General features: G+C 40.7%; 1 protein-coding gene across 1 annotated transcript in view; it reads right to left on the reverse strand.

Annotated features, from left to right (window-relative positions):
* Positions 1 to 17,404, reverse strand: part of Mdn1 (midasin AAA ATPase 1) — a 124,039-nt gene that overhangs the window by 90,555 nt on the left and 16,080 nt on the right. Inside the window, exons 9-19 of the mRNA XM_032904871.1 lie at positions 16,772 to 16,886; positions 15,370 to 15,554; positions 14,435 to 14,516; positions 12,586 to 12,681; positions 10,816 to 10,928; positions 9,571 to 9,719; positions 8,467 to 8,527; positions 4,045 to 4,256; positions 3,111 to 3,214; positions 2,058 to 2,202; positions 1,450 to 1,546 (exon numbers count right to left, since the gene is read on the reverse strand). Coding sequence (XP_032760762.1) covers positions 1,450 to 1,546; positions 2,058 to 2,202; positions 3,111 to 3,214; positions 4,045 to 4,256; positions 8,467 to 8,527; positions 9,571 to 9,719; positions 10,816 to 10,928; positions 12,586 to 12,681; positions 14,435 to 14,516; positions 15,370 to 15,554; positions 16,772 to 16,886 — 1,359 coding nt within the window. The remainder of the gene's footprint in view (positions 1 to 1,449; positions 1,547 to 2,057; positions 2,203 to 3,110; positions 3,215 to 4,044; positions 4,257 to 8,466; positions 8,528 to 9,570; positions 9,720 to 10,815; positions 10,929 to 12,585; positions 12,682 to 14,434; positions 14,517 to 15,369; positions 15,555 to 16,771; positions 16,887 to 17,404) is intronic.

The following is a 17,404-nucleotide window of genomic DNA, read 5'->3' on the forward strand; positions in this document are numbered from 1 at the left end:
AAAAGGTGCAAGTCAAGTCATTTATAAAAGAAAATCCATTAGAATAACAGCTGATTTCTCATTGGAAACTTTAAACAGCCTGGAGCGATGCATTCCAAGTCATAAGAGACCATGAGGCCAATCCAGAGCAGTTCACCAAGTCAAACATGTGCCATAATGGAAAGAGAAAGAAAAAGAGGAATGAGCTAAGGAGATGGAGATGGAGATAGATAGAGAGATGGGGGCGGGGGAGCGGGCACAGCTGAGCGAGAGTAAAGAGCCAGGAGGCTGCTGTACACATTAAAAATACACAACACCACTAAGAACACAACTTACACACATATTTCAACACTAACTTCAATGGCCTCAATTCTCCAATCAAAAGATACATGTAGGCTGACTGAATGGATCTAAAAATAACGCCTGTCTACCTTAGTTTAAAAGAGTAAAACACAAACAAAAGTGCTCCAATCAAATGGGACCGGTAATCAAGCAGGCATCACTATTCTGATACCTGACCTGACAAACAGAATCAAACAAAATAAAATGAATCAGAAGTGATAAAGAGGGACATTTCATTCTAATCAATTAAGTACCAAACACTGGGGTGCTCTATTTGACTTAAAAAGACAAAACAAAACCCTACTTCTGGATTTAAAGATAAAGATAAACAGGTGGGTCTTTTGAGTTCTAGGCCAGCTTGGACTACATATCAAGTTCCCACATAGCCAGGATTACACAGTGAGATCCTGTCTCAAAATAAACAATAACCACCTACACAAACGCATACACCTATTCTCTCTCACATAACAAACTAAAATGGTATAGAAAAAATATACCTTAATTTCTAAAAACTACCTGTAACATTTCCATTATGTTTTAATAATGTAAGTGGGAGACTGAAGAGGCTTTCTGAAACACTCCATTTGTGGTGTGTACACACGTGTGGACAATGACACCACACTGTCACACTGCTGCTATACAGTCAGGAGACAGCTTGCTCGAGTTAGGTTTCTCTTTCCAACATGTGGTTAACTCTCAAAGCCACTTTGCTGGCCCCTAATTGATTTTAATGACACTTTCCAAACTTGAAACAACACAAATATTACTGACACAAATCTTATTCTTCAGTATTAATATATAGAATGCCAAAACTAAGCACTTAACTACAAATGAATTTTCCCTAGTAGCTACGAGATGTACCATGTTCAACAAGACCTATTAAGTATCACGGTAACCACCAAAGGCTGGGTACACAGCCTAGGATCAAATCAGAGAAGCAGCATAAATAACAAACAATAGAGAATGATTCTCCAGTGTGCTAGACTTTCTTACATGCCTAAAATCTATAAAGAAGAGAAATAATAAGGAAACCAAGATTCCTCTATCAGATATCAATTAAATTTCAACCACTATTTGAAGTTTGGTTATGTTGATATTGCTGGTAAAGAAAACAAACAAAGTTCTTACCTGTTTCTTATCCCTGGTGGGAGATTTCTTTTGCCCACATCAGTAGCTGGATTCATACATGCAAATAAACGAAAATCAGGGTGCCGAACCAGTGGCTCTGTTAAGAGAAAATTAGAAAATTTCAACAATTTTTAGCAATCAAGTGATTGGCTAGAGGACCCCAGGGAAAGACAATTTAATCCCCCAGAGCACAAGGACCAGCTAGATGAGTGCTACGAGTTTCATCACTCACTCAGGCCTTTTCTGAAGCCTCAGTGGATCACTTTTCAGACAGACAGACACACTCTTTCTCACAGCTTATCTTCATGCTGACATTCAAATCTTTTCCTGCCTTTGTTAACTTTTGATGATATTTTTATGGCCTAAGACGTACATTGTATTTATTTGGACAGTGTCTGCATATCTACAACTTAAATGCCTTAACGAATTACCCTATTCTTTACATTCCCCACACCTCCTAATTATATTCAGTATACTTCCCCAAGAACTTATTACCTAAATAATACATCCCATTGGAAGACCCATACAGTATGTCTACCTAAAAGAATCTTGCCTTTAACTGACGAAGACTTAGTGACAAGTCAAACTGCAAGGGGATTAAACGCTACCTGTGTCTCCTCGATCAAGCAAAACCAGAGAGCCAGAAGATCCTTCCAGTAAGCCACTCAGACATTCTAGGGTTTCCGGAGCAGCCAGGTTAATCTCATCCAATAAGATCCATTCTCCTTTCTTTATAGCCTGAGCTAAGGTACCCTGGGATAGAACATATTAAAGGCTGTATTTCCAAAACAGGCTTGCGTTAGCAAACGCAGTTACACTATTAAGGTTAGGAACAGAGGCAAGGGCATATTTTCCCCACTAATAAACCAATACTTTAAGTGACAAATAACTAGACAGTTGGCAGTGTCAGGCCACATAAACTCTGTAATTGTCCAAAATGGACAAAATGTACTCTAAGACTACAAGGTAAGCTGATATAAACAAGAGTTATATGGATGGATGAGGAAATAAACATACAACAAATTCAGATGATGGGAAACAGCCAATTAGCTAAAAGCACCCAAGGTGGGGTGGGGGTTGGGACATTTCTTTGGTCCCAGTTCGGAGTTTCAGGCCAGTCAAGGCTACATTCCGAATCCCTGTCAAAAACAGATAACCAAAATAGCACCCAAAAATATCATACTAATACCCCCCAAATTTTCCAATCAATATAGTATTTATAATTCATAGACTAACACAGTGTATACTTAAGTATATTAAAATGAATCTTTATTCAGCTCTACATTACTGATGCTAAATTTATTTAAGATGGTACTTGCCCACAGCAAATAGTAGAGCACCATGGCCTGGAATCAAAATAGGCACTGATTGGACCACATGCAATTCACAGCCAAACGCAGATGTCCACACGGAGAACTATGCTGGAGCCTGTCCTTGGTCCATTATTCAGAGGAGAAGTAACAGAGTACACTAACCTCAGTTACATATGCCTGGCGCTCACTAAAGCCTTACACACTGGGAAGAACACTGCTCCCCAGCTTCTCCTTACAGTGCTGTTTATTCAGTATTTTCTGTCTTAAACGCAGGAAAACACAGACAATACAAAATAATAACCCTCCACAGACTATTCTCCAACAAATCAACATCCATTAACAAAATACCTCCACAAATGCAAACAAAAGGGCGTTTTCAGTCATTTTCATTTGCTGCTGGGCGTGGTTGAGTCTAAGGCCAAATGCTTCCCATTTCTCCTTTAGAAGTAGCCCTAGGAAAGAATAAAGATCTTTACATTTGAAGCTGAAATGTTCCCCATAGGCACAAGTTTTTTAATGCATGTTCCCTGTGTAGAGGAACTTTTTTTAAAATTTAGTTTTGTTTTTCTTAATACTGTGTTTATCAGTGTGGGCACCCAGAGACCAGAGTGTCAAAGTCCCCTGGATTCTCTACAGATGACAAGACCTCGGTGAAAAAAGGTCATCAAACCTGACAACCTGGTTCCATCCCTGAAACCCACAGGCACTAAGACAGAACGGACTCCCAGCTGCTCTCTGCTGTGAGGATTACGGATAGATATTCCCACAGATAGGAATATATGGTGATAGTTGGTCAATCAACACAGATGAGACTACTCCTGCTTGCTGACACAGCTCATGATAGACTAAAATTAATTTTAAATCACAAGCCCAATAAAAGCATCTTAGACAAGTGTAAAGGACTAAATCCAAACACCAATATAATGCCGTGAGCCAGTTATCACCGGCTCCCATGTATACACACACTGTGATGTATTTCCCCTTAGAAGACCTCTGAAGGCCCTCCTATTATTACCATTTCATAGGCGAGGAAGCCAAGTGAAAGAGAAGGGAAGACGACTATGCTACCAAACGTGTGTTTACTGTGGAAGCAGCTGCTCTGAGGATAAGGCATCCTAATTACTAGGCCACACACCAGTACCGAGTCTACGAGCAGGGCAGCAGGAAAACTGCAGACCTAGTCACCTTTGCCTGAAGAACTACAAAGTTCAACTTTTCTCTGTTTTACTTAATTCTTTTACTTCCGCAAAATGAACCCAACTCACGTCGTTCACATTCTTACCTGGCTGGCTCTCCTTCCCTTCTTTGGTAATAGCTGACTTCTGTACATGCTGCATTAGTTTGAGGAGATCATGCCATCGTTTCTGCCTGTAGCAGGTTTGAATGTGTCCCAAAAAGGTAAAGTTTTGTTTTTTGGAAAATGTCTGGACAAATAGTTCTTCAAATGTCTCTCGTAAGGGCAACCAAATAAGCTTATGGTCCACTGGCTTGAACCTGGAAGAAAAGAAGGTAATCAGTGTTCAGCTGTGATCTACTTTGACTCTTCAAGTGTTTGACATATTTATGATGAAGAGTAAACATTCTAAACACTAAGAAAAGTTTGAAATTTCTAATGGCCAACAAAAGAGGCCATGTATTTTACTATCACTTCATTTAAATTAAGCACATGTGAAACAAACCATGTTTCAGTAAGTTTCTATGGATGGAATATGGAACCCTGGTGGCTCAGGGTCAAGCCGCTCTCAGCTTTGATCAGAGAAACACTTTGCAGAGAATGGTGGGGCAAAGAAAGGAACTTCAAGCTTTCTCTTACTACACATTGACAAACATGTTTTAACCTCATTTATTCCATATCAATGTATGAAGCATCTTTCATTTGTTAATCTGGGAATCAGCAACGCCCACAAGGTCCTGGCCTTATGTAGAGAGAGAGCACAGAAAACTTTCTATAAACCCTCAGACAGTGTTTAGCTACTATGGACATACTAACAGTGGTAAAGATTCAGCAACAGGGGCATTGACAATGTATACAGCAGTGATAAGACTTCCTGAAGAAGGGACATTTTTAAGAGATTTACATCAAACAAGGAAGCGAACTGAGCAGGTGTCCGTGAGACGCAGATGCTACTCAAGGATAATGTATACTTATCCCTGGTTGGGCTGGCTGCCTGAAAACAGATGAGTCAACATAGGTTTCAACTGATTAACAAAAGGGGACTGCGGCTGAAGCTCACTCAGCCCCACCAAGGAGTGTTGGAGAAGTGCCCAGAGTTCACTGTGGATGCCTTGCTCACAAAATACACTGCTACCTGGTCTGAGAAGACAGTAGAAAATTTGAGGAAAACAGTGGTGTAATCTGCTGAGAACATAAAGCAGCTGTTCTCAATTTGTGGGTAACATCAATTATTTACATTACAATTCATAACAATCATTACAGTTCATAATAGAATCAAAATTACGGTAATGAATAGCAATGATGTAACTTTATGGTTGGGGATCATCAAACCATGAGAAACTGTATTAAAGGATCACAGCATTAGGAAGGCTGACAACCACTGCCCTAATGAGACTACTTTGGTAACCTTGAAATGAAAAAGGATTTAAGAAGTCAGGAGAGACAAGGTGACAAGACCTGGCACTGGATCAGGCCAAGGAAACTAAATATACATGTAACCTAAAGACCAGTGCCGGTCCTAGAGCACTAGAGGTTGTACCCAGACTAAGGCAGCACTAGACAAGTCGAGAACACAGAGCATCAGGACAAGACTGACTTTCAATTCTGGATCAGCTGCTACTTCGAACAAGGGACAAAGCCAATGTAGCCCTCACAGTTCTCAAGTGCATGGTGAGGAGTCTGTGCACCAGGATGCAACACAGATGAAGGACTCAAAAGAGTGGTGTGGACATAAGGACTGCCACAGACACTTAGTCATTGTAATTACTAAGAACTGCTTGTTCCTGTCTATCTATAGAAGTTACAAAAGATTAGTTCAGTATTTCAAATGAGACCATTTCCTGTAAAAGAAAAATTGGCACATTAAAGGCTGAGCCTAGTACCATAAGCTCAGTTAAGGCAATGCGATCAACCGATCAAGGAAGGGAAACATGTCACAGGTGTACTTGCTACCCACGAGCCTAAAGATCACCTTCAGAAAGTCCCTCACTCCACTCCCAAAAATAAACAAAAGAAAAACCAATTGATTGAAACAATTCAATCAGTGCAGCACAAACAACTCAGAGGAATCAAGCTAAAGAAGGAATGCAGAAACAGACCTATTGCAACTTTAAAGCAAAGTGCCCCAAGTGTCTTTTGGAAATGGTATCTTAGAAACAACTTCAGAGATTTCTGCCAAACAGAATATGGGTCCAAAACATCTGCCCCAATCAAGATACCAGCTACCCATGACATACACAGGGGCTATATTTAAGAACTCTTTTTTTTTTTTTTGGAGCTGGGGACCGAACCCAGGGCCTTGTGCTTGCTAGGCAAGCGCTCTACCACTGAGCTAAATCCCCAACCCCTTAAGAACTCATCTTAAAAGGACTACAACAAGGGAAAAGAACTTTGCATACTGATAACATAAAACGGAAAATTAAGACAGAAACAGCCTGTGCTAAATTATGAAAATGAACGATGCAGAAAGAAAAAAAGAAACATTTTTTTCAGTGTTATTTCTTCTGAGAATGGCCTGAGCATGGCAAGGAAGTTAAAGTGGCCATTTTATCTATGTTCCATTTTCTTTTCATTCTCAATTTCTCCAAAGAGAAACTTTCCCTCTTAATGGAATTATAAATGACTCCCAAGTCTCACGACTAATGTTCACATGCTGTGTTTTACTGTTTGTGCAGTCCCTTCCCACCTGGGGGACACCGTCTGCTCCATCCACACCCCGTCCTTCTTTCGATGAATCTTCACGCTTTCCTCATCCTCACCCTCAAGGAAATTGGTTTTCTCTCCTCACAAGTAATATAAAGGTGTGTGTGAGTGTGTGTGTGTGTGTGTGTGTGTGTGTGTGTGTGTGTGTGTGTCCTAACAGAAGCCCAATTTAAATGGGACAAAAATCAGATGAACATGAAATGAGAGGATGGGAGGGCATACACTGCTATAGACTGCTTGCCCAACATCAACAGAGCCCAGAGTCTGCTTTCTACGAAAGGGGTTAGATGACATTCATTTAAAATTAATAAAAAACACAGGTCTAGATAGAGTAAGGTGGCACAAGCCCATTAATTCCAGTACTTAGAAAGTGGAAGCAGGGGAATCCAGTGTTTAAAACCAGCCTGAGCTACACAGTGAAACTTTAAACAAACAAACAAACAAAACTACCACCAACAAAAACCTGTCAACAAAAGAACCAGAGCAACAACTAGCTGGGAAACAGACTGGACTCAAAAGAAAAAAGAAAATTAGAAACCACAAACAAGAAACAAAAGGAAGGAAGAAAAATCTCCTCCTTACCATGTTATGCCCTCCTTACCATGGCTGGCATAACATTAACAACCCTTGGAAGAGGACTCAGACCATGTTCAATGATGCAAGATTAGTGTCATTTGTGTTAAGAATATTTATTAGCTGTAAATTGCTGAAGACATATTTAAACAAAAATATTATTTAATAGATAGTATTATAAACATGTCTGATTAAAAAGCAGGCCTGCAAAAGCAGTTCTGTAGAGCAAGGATTTAAAGCTATCTCCCTGGATCAACACAAGGATCAGGTGACATACACCATCTGCTTTCTTTAGACTTTGTCCTTTGAGCCAGGCCAAGTAGTACCAGCCTTTAATCCTAGTAGGGGCTGGTAGCTCCCTGAGTTCAAAGACTGCCTGGTCTACATGGTGAGTTACAGGCTAGCCAAAACTACAGAGAGAAACCCTGTCTCAAAAAGCAAACAATAGGGTTGGAGAGATGGCTCAGAGGTTAAGAGCACTGCCTGCTCTTCCAGAGGTCCTGAGTTCAATTCCCAGCAACCACATGTGGCTCACAACCATCTATAATCAGGTCTAGTGCCCTCTTCTGGCCTGAAGGTGCATACATGCAGGCAGAAAGCTGTATGATGTATACATAATAAATAAATAAATAAATAAAAAAGCAAACAATAAAAAGTATTTATTAAATAATTTAAATGCCTCTTTGAGCACAAGGACTTCAATTTAAGTTGTCACTTAAATTTAAGAGATAGGCTCACTGGGTAAAGGTATTTAGTGCTAAATCTGACAACCTTAACATTCAGATGGTGAGAAAGAAAATGAATTTATGCACCTTGCCTTCATGTTGTGACACACATGCATCTTCAGGCACACAGCAATAAGTTAATCTAATATTGTGCAGTGCAACATGCCCTCTGCCTTCCACACATGTGCTGTGGTGCTCATGTGTCCTCAAACTCATACACCAAGAAATTAGTCTGTTACTGTGCTGCACACTGGGAACAAACAGTGGCATATGTCTTTAGTTCCTGTACTCTGGAAGGCAGAGCCATGCAGGTGAGTTGGAGGCCATCTTGGTCTATACAGTTAGCTCCAGACCAGCCAGACTAATGAGAGACCCTGACTCAAAAACAGACTATACTGTGATAGGCGAAGGGGAATAGGTCTTTGCATAAATCTAAGCAGAATAGATTTGACTTTTGTAAGCGCCGGCATTTCCCAACTCTAGTACTAAGCATACCATAGACTTTTAGTAGAATCTGAACCACACTTACCCTCCAAGCAAGTCTGCAGTGTCACTTTGTTGATTCATATTGACAACTCTCAAATGCTGGCCTTTAAGAAACAACGGAAAAGAATTATTTCAAACATTTAAAGGAGTCAGGCTTTGATGGTACATGTCTTTAATCCCAGCCTGGTCTGCAAAGTGAGTTCCAGAACAGCCGGAAATAAAAGTAGAATTGTTTCAAAAAACATGAAAAAACAAACAAAAGATTAATGGAAAATTACCATGCGTTCTTTAAGAAGGCAGGGCAAGTTTCTCAAACATATGTGTTTTGACCTTCTCTATTAATTTCAGAAGCCTTAGAATTCTTTAACATCTAAATTGAAACCAAAAATCGAATCTTCAGCCAGGTGGTAGCTGCGCACACATTTAGTTCTAGAGGCAGAGGCAGGCAGATCTCTGAATTCAAGGCCTGTCTGGTCTACACAGTGAGTTCCAGGACAGTCAGAGCTACACAGTGAGCTTATCTTGAAAATACAAAAAAACAAACAAAAAGATCCTTCAATAAGCTGATGCCTATAATAAACTAGGATTAAATAAATATCCAGAGTAGGTATTATTTGGCCATAAAAAGGAGTAAGACATTTTTAAAAGTTGTCTAGTAAACTTAATTAAGCACAAACATGAGGAAGTCTTGCCTTCCACTTGTAAAGTTGTCCAAGAAGGCAGAAGGATCACCAGGTTCATAAGGAGGAGGCCAACTTGGGCTATACTACAAGAAAAGCAGTATGTTATGGTATATATACAGAACATAATTTCATTTGTTTTAAAACTATCTGTATGCCTATGTTTGTGTGTATGTAGAGCCTGCAAAAAAAAAATTAATGCCAATCTGTTACTAGTGATTATTTCCAGGGAAACTGACTATATATGGAATGAGGCCACTTCAAACATTAATATGCTTAGACTTACTATTTGGAAAAAAACAACAAAATGCAAAGCAAACAAACAAAAACAGCACACCTGGCACGGTGATGCATACATATAATCCAAGCACACAGGGGGGAAGGCAAGAGGATCCCAAGTCTGAGGCCAGTCCAAGGCTAAGAGTCAGGGCCCATGTTCCCCTGCTTGCTCACAATCCCCGGGTTACCTGTGGCATGAGCCAAGTGCTGGACAGCAGAGGTTTTGCCAGTTCCTGTCTCTCCCACTAACAATACAGGCTCCCCTTGACTGACGCACACTGCAAGCTGCTCAAGGAGAACAGAGGATGGGCGGGTAGCAGCAAAAGAGCACTTCTCTCTAGGGAAAGAAAAAGATGATTTACAAGTTAGCTAGACCAGGCATGATGACTTGCACAGAATGATAAGCTGTAGGGCAGCCCAGTATAATCTAGTAATATCCTACTTCAAACTTAGTATCTAGGAATGTAGCTCAGAGGTACAGTCTTGTACAAGTCCCAACAGAAAAATAAAAGAAAAAACAAACATCTAGGCTTCAAGTTTTTCTTAGTGTTGGATATAAACAAATCCAAAAAGGAAAAAAAAAAATGAGAAGATAACCCAGAGTAATTGTCTTTATATTATAACATATTCTTAGAGCAAATAGGCTATAAATTTCCTGTTTCTACAAATACTGACCATTCATTCTAGTGTCACATATAACAAGATAACACTGTTGTTAAGATGCTATGTTCTGGACACCCAAATAAGGCCCGACCTGCACAGCATATCCTCGAGCAACTCACTTTGATCTATCTTAGCTTCAACTCCTCATTCATATATGGACTGGGAAAGGACTCAGCAGGTAAAGGCACTCACTGCCCACCACAAAAGCTTGACAACCAGAGTCGCCCTGTGATGTTTACATGGCATGCTGTGGCACACACAAGCACATACACACGTCATACACATACACATGTATCTTGAAGTATTTAAGAAATATTACATAATTATAATGTGTTAAAAAGTCTTTCCCCAAAACTGAGTCTACACAGAACCTGTGTCTATGACTTGTCCTGAGATAGACCACTGAAGACTTAGTTATATGAAAGGTAGCGGTGGGTGGAGTTGTGCTTGCTTTACTTCAATGGCTGATGTGTTTGACTGCAACTCCAACACCAAAACCACATTTCCTATGAGCATTATTTAGAACTTTATATGATCCTGGCCATCAAGGAGTTTACACACCAGGACAGCCTGATACACACTTGGGCATGTTTCACTAGATAAACTGCCGTGAGTCAGATCAAGGACCTCTATCAGTTCCAAGGTGCTAACAGCCATCTCAGTTCTAGAACCTATTTTGGAAAATTACTATTCCTCCAACATGCACTGGGTCTCTAAGCCTAGGCATGCTCTGTTCAGATACAATCTACAGGCTAGTGAATTATACTTACTTCTGAATTCGAACAACATCACTTTGTTTCCGCAAAAGCCGTACTCGACCTACTTGGACGTCTAACTCATTTATGACAATTTCTGGTTTATAGAGTTTACAGAAAAATTCAGCCTGTGGGAAAGGAAGATTTTAATCAAGTCAAAAATATACTGATTTCTTTAGCCAAAAGTGTCTAAATGAACCTTTCTCATCAACACTCTACCATGAAAGCGGTATCTACTTTCAAGAACATAAGTTAGCATTACACCAAGGGTTTCTGTGTTATTTTCTTTTACTTTCCAAGTTTTTAAAAATGCTTAACACTGCACACACACCCAAGGAGTGGCACCAAAGACAGCTAGTGTTGACTGTCAGCCTGACTGAATTCACTGCCACCCAGAGGACAGAGGCTCTGGCCATGCCTATGAAGGACTGTTGTGACGATGCTGACTGAGATGGGAAAAGCCATCCTTACTTTGGGCAGGACAGTCCTCTGGGTAGGTGCCCTGAGCTGTCAAGCGAAGGCAAGGTAAGCACCAACACTAAAGCATGTCCGCGGTTCTGTAGATATAATCTGACCAGCTCTCTATAGCTCCCACCTCTGCGATTTCCCTGCGGTGATGGGGCCAAAATAGACCTGTTCCCTAAGTTGCTTTGTTATAGGATTGTATCTTAGCAACAGGAAAGAAACTGTGACAGTACCCTTAACTCATCCAAATGAGCCACTGCCTAGATAAAAGTGAGCCATTTACCAAGAGCGTAGAGGAAAGAAAGTCCACTCCTAACACAAAGTCAAGTGTTCTTTAACTGCTTTTGGCGGCTTTGCATTTCTAACAATAAAGTAAGACTCCACAGTCTGTCTCTAGAGAATGAAAAGCTGCAGCAGATGTCCCCAGAAGTCTACAGAGTAACCATTCATCTCTTACCTTCTCACTCAAAAAGAACCCAGATAAAAGCTCAGGTTTGAGACTAAAGTAAATGGACAAAATGTTTAAGGGGAGCCCTCTCCTCCCAATCAGCAGAGGAAACATTCACCGGTTTAAGCCACTCAATGGTGTTTCACACCCTAGCTTACTGTGATGAACACATTTACCAGCTTAGTTTTCAGGAGGCTACTCCAGTCAGCCCCACTACTGCAAAAGCTCAACAAACAACTTTAGTATTAATTACTGGTGTGACATTTCAAGTAAGACTGCCTTGATCAACCCAGACTTTCTGCAGGCTTCAACACCACCAATAAATACCACTGCTCAGAGGCTTTCCCCTTTAAACTGTACTTCAAACCCAGGACTCATGAATGTGGAGCACACATCTTGATTTAAAAAGTACAAGGTAAGATAAGCCCACAACCTCCGTGTTGAACCTGATGAACCTACTTAGTACCACTCACTGAAACTACTCCTTCATGGTCAATGAGAAACAGTAAGCTGGGGGCATGAGCACATGCCTTTTATCTTATTACTCTGAGCAGAGGCAGGTAGGCCATGTGCTCCAGGCCAGAAAGAGCTACACAGTAGGCACTGCCTAAAAATTAGTAAATGGATAGAACAAAAGCAGTTAGAAAAACGTGCACACTGAAGTATAGACAATGTGTTTCTGAGAGTGTTTCCACTCTGAAAACAAGACGCTCACTGAAGAGCTAGAAAACAAGGTCTTCTGTATGATACATGGGACAACAGAGAATGTACTACCCCGACAGGGGGCAACAGACAATTAATGTCTCCAGAGGAATCAACAGCCCAGGAAAGCAGCCCACCTTCAACATGCAGGATAAAGCAGTAGCACATACCTTTTTCTTAGAAATGTTCAGTTTGCTTCCAATAATTTCTGCCATTTTCAGTTTCTTTGTCTGCTCAGAAAGCATGGCAGTGAAACAGTCCAGAGCCTATTAAAGCAACCAAGGGAACAAGAGTAATACATAGGGCAAAAAGATGGCTCATGCTTAAGAGCATGCACTGCTCTAGCAGGACTCAAATTTAGTTCTTAGCACTAATGTTGGACAGCTCTCAACTGTCTGTGACTCTAGTGCTAGAGGATCCAATGCCATCTTCTGACCTTTATGGGCATCTATACTCATATCTAGGAACCTGCTGGCTGACTGACTGATAGACAGACGGGGACACACACACACACACACACACACACACACACACACAAACACACACACACACAGAGTATCATTATATTCAATTTCTCTGTGCTTTCTGACTGTGGGTACAGTCAGGCAACTAAAAGCTCCTGCCACTGTAATTTTCTCATCATGATGGAAGAAACCAATACAAACAAATCCTTAACTGTTTCAACATAAATACTGTTTATTTACTAATAAAGAACTTGTACAGGAATATTCAGACTCATACATCACAACTGCCAAAAGATGAAAGCATAAAGCCCTACTTAATGAAAAAGCAAATGTCATAAACAACTGGAGTATTATTCTGCCTAAAAAAGAATTAAGTGGTACAGGATTAAATATGAAAATATGCAGAAGGCAAGAGGTGGATTTAAAAAGGCAACATGTGGCATATTCCTTCTTATGTCAAGTCTAGGATAGCGAGAAGAAAGACACTTGAAGAAGGTTGTATTAGCCCTCTCCAGAGTGTTAAAAGATAGGAAATAGAGGTTAAAAACTAAAGAGAGGGTGAAATTTTGCAGTGGTAAATATATTAGTAATTTGTTTTGGCATTCTGTTTTATGTTGGGGCAGTTAAGAACATTTACCTTTCTTGCAGAGAACCCAGTACCCACATAGTGGCTCATGACTGACTATAACTCTAATTCCAAGGGATCTGATGCCCTCTTTTGACTTCCACAGGCATCAGGCATGCACATCACACACACACACACACACACACACACACACACACACACACACACACACACACACACACACACACACAGATACACAAATATCCATACTCATAAACTTTCAAAATCACTTAACTTCAAACAAAACAAACAAACCAGCCAGGCTCTCACCACGTGGCAAAAAATTATCCCAAATTCATGGGACTGGGTGATCCTTTTGCCCGAACCTTACAAACTAATCCTAGCACCCAGGAGGCAGAGGCAGGTGGATCTCTAATTTCAAGGCTAGCCTGGTCTACAGGGAGTTCCATGACAGTCAGGGATACACAGAGAAACCCTGTCTTGAAAAACTGGATGGATGGATAGGGCTACAAAGCATGTTAAGGTTGCTTTCTATTCAAAGTCACTTTAGCACATATACTGAAAGAATGTAAACCAACCTGGGTTGTGGCTTTCCCTTCAACTAGTCTTTTAAGAGCCCATTATCTTTAGGAAGCCTACTTTGTTTCTAGGGAATTAACAAAGCTCTACTCCTAAAGGGCCTTCCTCCTCCCTCCCCCAATTTTTACATTCTACATCACATTTTGAAACTCCCATATACTTCTCTACAGCAAAGATAAACACATGAAGAGAGGTATATTAAGCTATAAAGACCACAGCTCTACAGGCACTGTGATATACCACACCAACCCAAGCTCTCATCTCAGCCTTACTTCTAGGTAAGACATTCATTATATCTGATTAGCTTGAAGGCAGCTCAGGTTCAAGTAGCTAGGGAGGAAACAGTAGCTAGAGAAGCTGGTAGCCACTGAAGACACTAAAACATCTTACCTCCTGAAACACATTCAACAATGCTGTTGAAGATGTACTGTCAAAGCCATGAGCAACTCTATTACACCAATTCAGCAGATCCCTTCAAAAACAATGAAACAAAACATAGGGTGAAGAGATGATAGTCTTCCCCCCCCCCCCCGGAGCTGGGGGCCGAACCCCGGGCCTTGCACTTGCTAGGCAAGCGCTCTACCACTGGGCTAAATCCCCAACCCCGAGATGATAGTCTTAAATCTAAGATTATATGCTAACTAAAGTCTCCCCACTTTTCTACCAATGTGAAAGATAAAGTACTATAGATTAAGTCCTTAACCATACAAGTTTCTCCCTGATCCACACCAGAAAAGGTAACAAGGAAAAATATTAAATACCAAATTCAGGGGACCCACTCATTCCTAATCTCCACTGAGAATGGAGATCTAAGGCATAGAACTCATTATATGGAGCAAATCCAGAAACGCTTTAAGTCCTTTTAAGAAAGATCAGGTATGGTGATACACATCTGTCATCCCAAGACGTGGGGGGTAGCTTCAGGCTGTATTGAGTTAGAGGCAAGCCTAGACTACACAGAGTTCCAGGACAGCCAGGGCTACACAGAGAGAATCTGTCTCAATCCCCATCCCTACCACATCAAAAATACAAACAAGCAAACAAGCAACTATTTATTTTTAAAGCTCTGGTTTTGAGCTATGCAAGCTCTGTATTCCAGTCTGGGTCCACAGCCAGGCCTCAGACACTTAGGATTCTAGAATTACAACATTCGAGGTACCCCTACCCAACCCTGCCCAAAGGGATCTGATCTCACATGTAACCCACATGCTTGATCTGTACATTTGACAATGGCAGAAGCAGTCAAGACCATCTGCTTCTAACTACAAACTTCCCAGCAAAGGAAGCTTTAAAGTATCAATTGAAAGCAATGTGTAGTCTAGTACCTTAAAGATAATTCTCTTCCCTCAAGGGCTACTCTTCTGTTTTCTCCCTCAGCTTCTGAAACTTCCTGTGGTGCCTCGTCACAGCCAATACTTGGACAGCAATGCTTTTCTCCAGTGAGCTCAATATAAATGTCAAGTAAGTGATCAGTTGCAGTTAAGAGGCTTGGGTACCTGTTCTGAAGAACCTGAACAGGGGAGAGAAAAAAATAACTCAACAGTTAGAAATTCTTAAAAGTAGCTTAGCAACTTAGCAGAAGAACGTTGTCCTAGTCTGGCCAAGGACCCAGATCCCAGCCTTAAGCACAGGGATGGGGAATGCACACCAACTACTGACATTAGTCAACCAAAGACGACTTGTAAAATTTGAAATCTTTACTAAGCACAGGACTTTGTACTCTCCCTTTGCTCCCACCCATTCATCCTACTTGAATTCCAACAGCTTGTCCCCCTGCTCATGCTATTGACAAACTAGCCAACCACAATAGTCCAGAGAACAAAACCAAGATACCCAAACAACAGCCCACAGGTATCCAAGTACAAGGAATTCATTTGCTAAAGAATTCCTCAAGAACTACTTTGTAGAAGTTTCATTATGTAACCCTAAAATAAATGAAAAGGTACATAGGAAAGAAAATTACAGATCACAAAAGAAGAGTCACTGATAAAAAGCAGTTAAATTCTGAAAAACAAATGTAGAATTTTAAAGCCCCAGGTCCAGTGCTCTTCATTCTAACAGCTATTCAGCACTGCAGTGGAGAGCACAACATGCACACTACCCATCACAACACTTTATAAAGTGTTGATGTGTTCACTCTCTTATGCTTTACAGGGAAATTAAAATAAAAAAGGAACCCTAGTTAATCACCGTGCCAAATAACCATGTGGTCGGGGAAGCATGGGAGACAGGGAAGGTTCCAAGGAGTAGAAAGGAGCCTGTTGGTTGCAGGTGGCTGAGCGGACATTGCTAGCAGAGAATAGAAGGCCTATTCAAGATGTAATTGGGACACAAAGTTTGAGAAAATGGCAGAGCAGTGGTAACACACACCTTTAATCCCAGTGGTTGGGAGGCAGAGGCAGGTGAATATGTGTATGTTCAAGGTCAGCCTGGTTTACAGAGCAAACTCTAGGAAGCCAGGGCTATAAAAAAAATTCAGTTGTAAAAAAAAGCAAAGAGAAAAAAAATAAGAATGCAGGTTGAAAAAATGTTAGGTGTCTGCTGAGATCAACGTTCTGTTCTCAAGTGCAGTGCCTCTACTTCCAGAGCCTGGGATGTCTCTCTATGAACTAGACTTCAGCTATTTCATTTAGGCAGACCCCTCTATTTCCACCTGAGCGGAGCTACTGGCATTTCCGTGATGAAAAACAGAAATGAAAAGCACCCTTATTATCCAGAGCTGCATACCTCCTTCAGGTCTTTCTTGTCCAGATTATGCAGGTGAATTTTGGTCCAGTATTTGTCTAGCATAGCAGCATGACTATTCAGTGGTCGGTACCAACTTCCTCCACAGCTCAGGAGCCTGCAGTTTAACGAGAATCCAACAGTGTCACATAAAAGGTCCAGATTTCAAGTTGAGTTATAGCTAACCTAATTCATATGCAGGGCACTCCCCCAAAATCTATGATGGATGACTGAAACCAGACAGTACACAATCTATCTATCATACCAATGGTAAAGTTTTATTAATGAGGCAAAACAAGAGATGATAAACAAGAATAAAATGATATCCCCACTCCTGGGAGAAATAGAAGCTTATTATTTGATGACAGCCTGTTGTGCAGCAACCTCTACAACAAATCTATGAAATGCCAAAACAACCAATTAGAACAATATGATAAAAGTTATGAATTTTTATTACTGTAATTTTCCATTAATATTTCAAATCCTACTGACTGAGCAACTAAAACCATGGTAGGAAAATCATAAATAGGGTGACTGCTATACACTCGCTCAAAAATAAAAGCAGCCATTTTAGTGCTAAGTTAATGAGGACAGGTGAAAAATTAAAGGCTGATTTTTGACCCCCAAGTCTTATTT

The sequence above is a fragment of the Rattus rattus genome, chromosome 1, assembly GCF_011064425.1.
Source record: "Rattus rattus isolate New Zealand chromosome 1, Rrattus_CSIRO_v1, whole genome shotgun sequence".
Taxonomy (NCBI): Eukaryota; Metazoa; Chordata; class Mammalia; order Rodentia; family Muridae; genus Rattus; species Rattus rattus.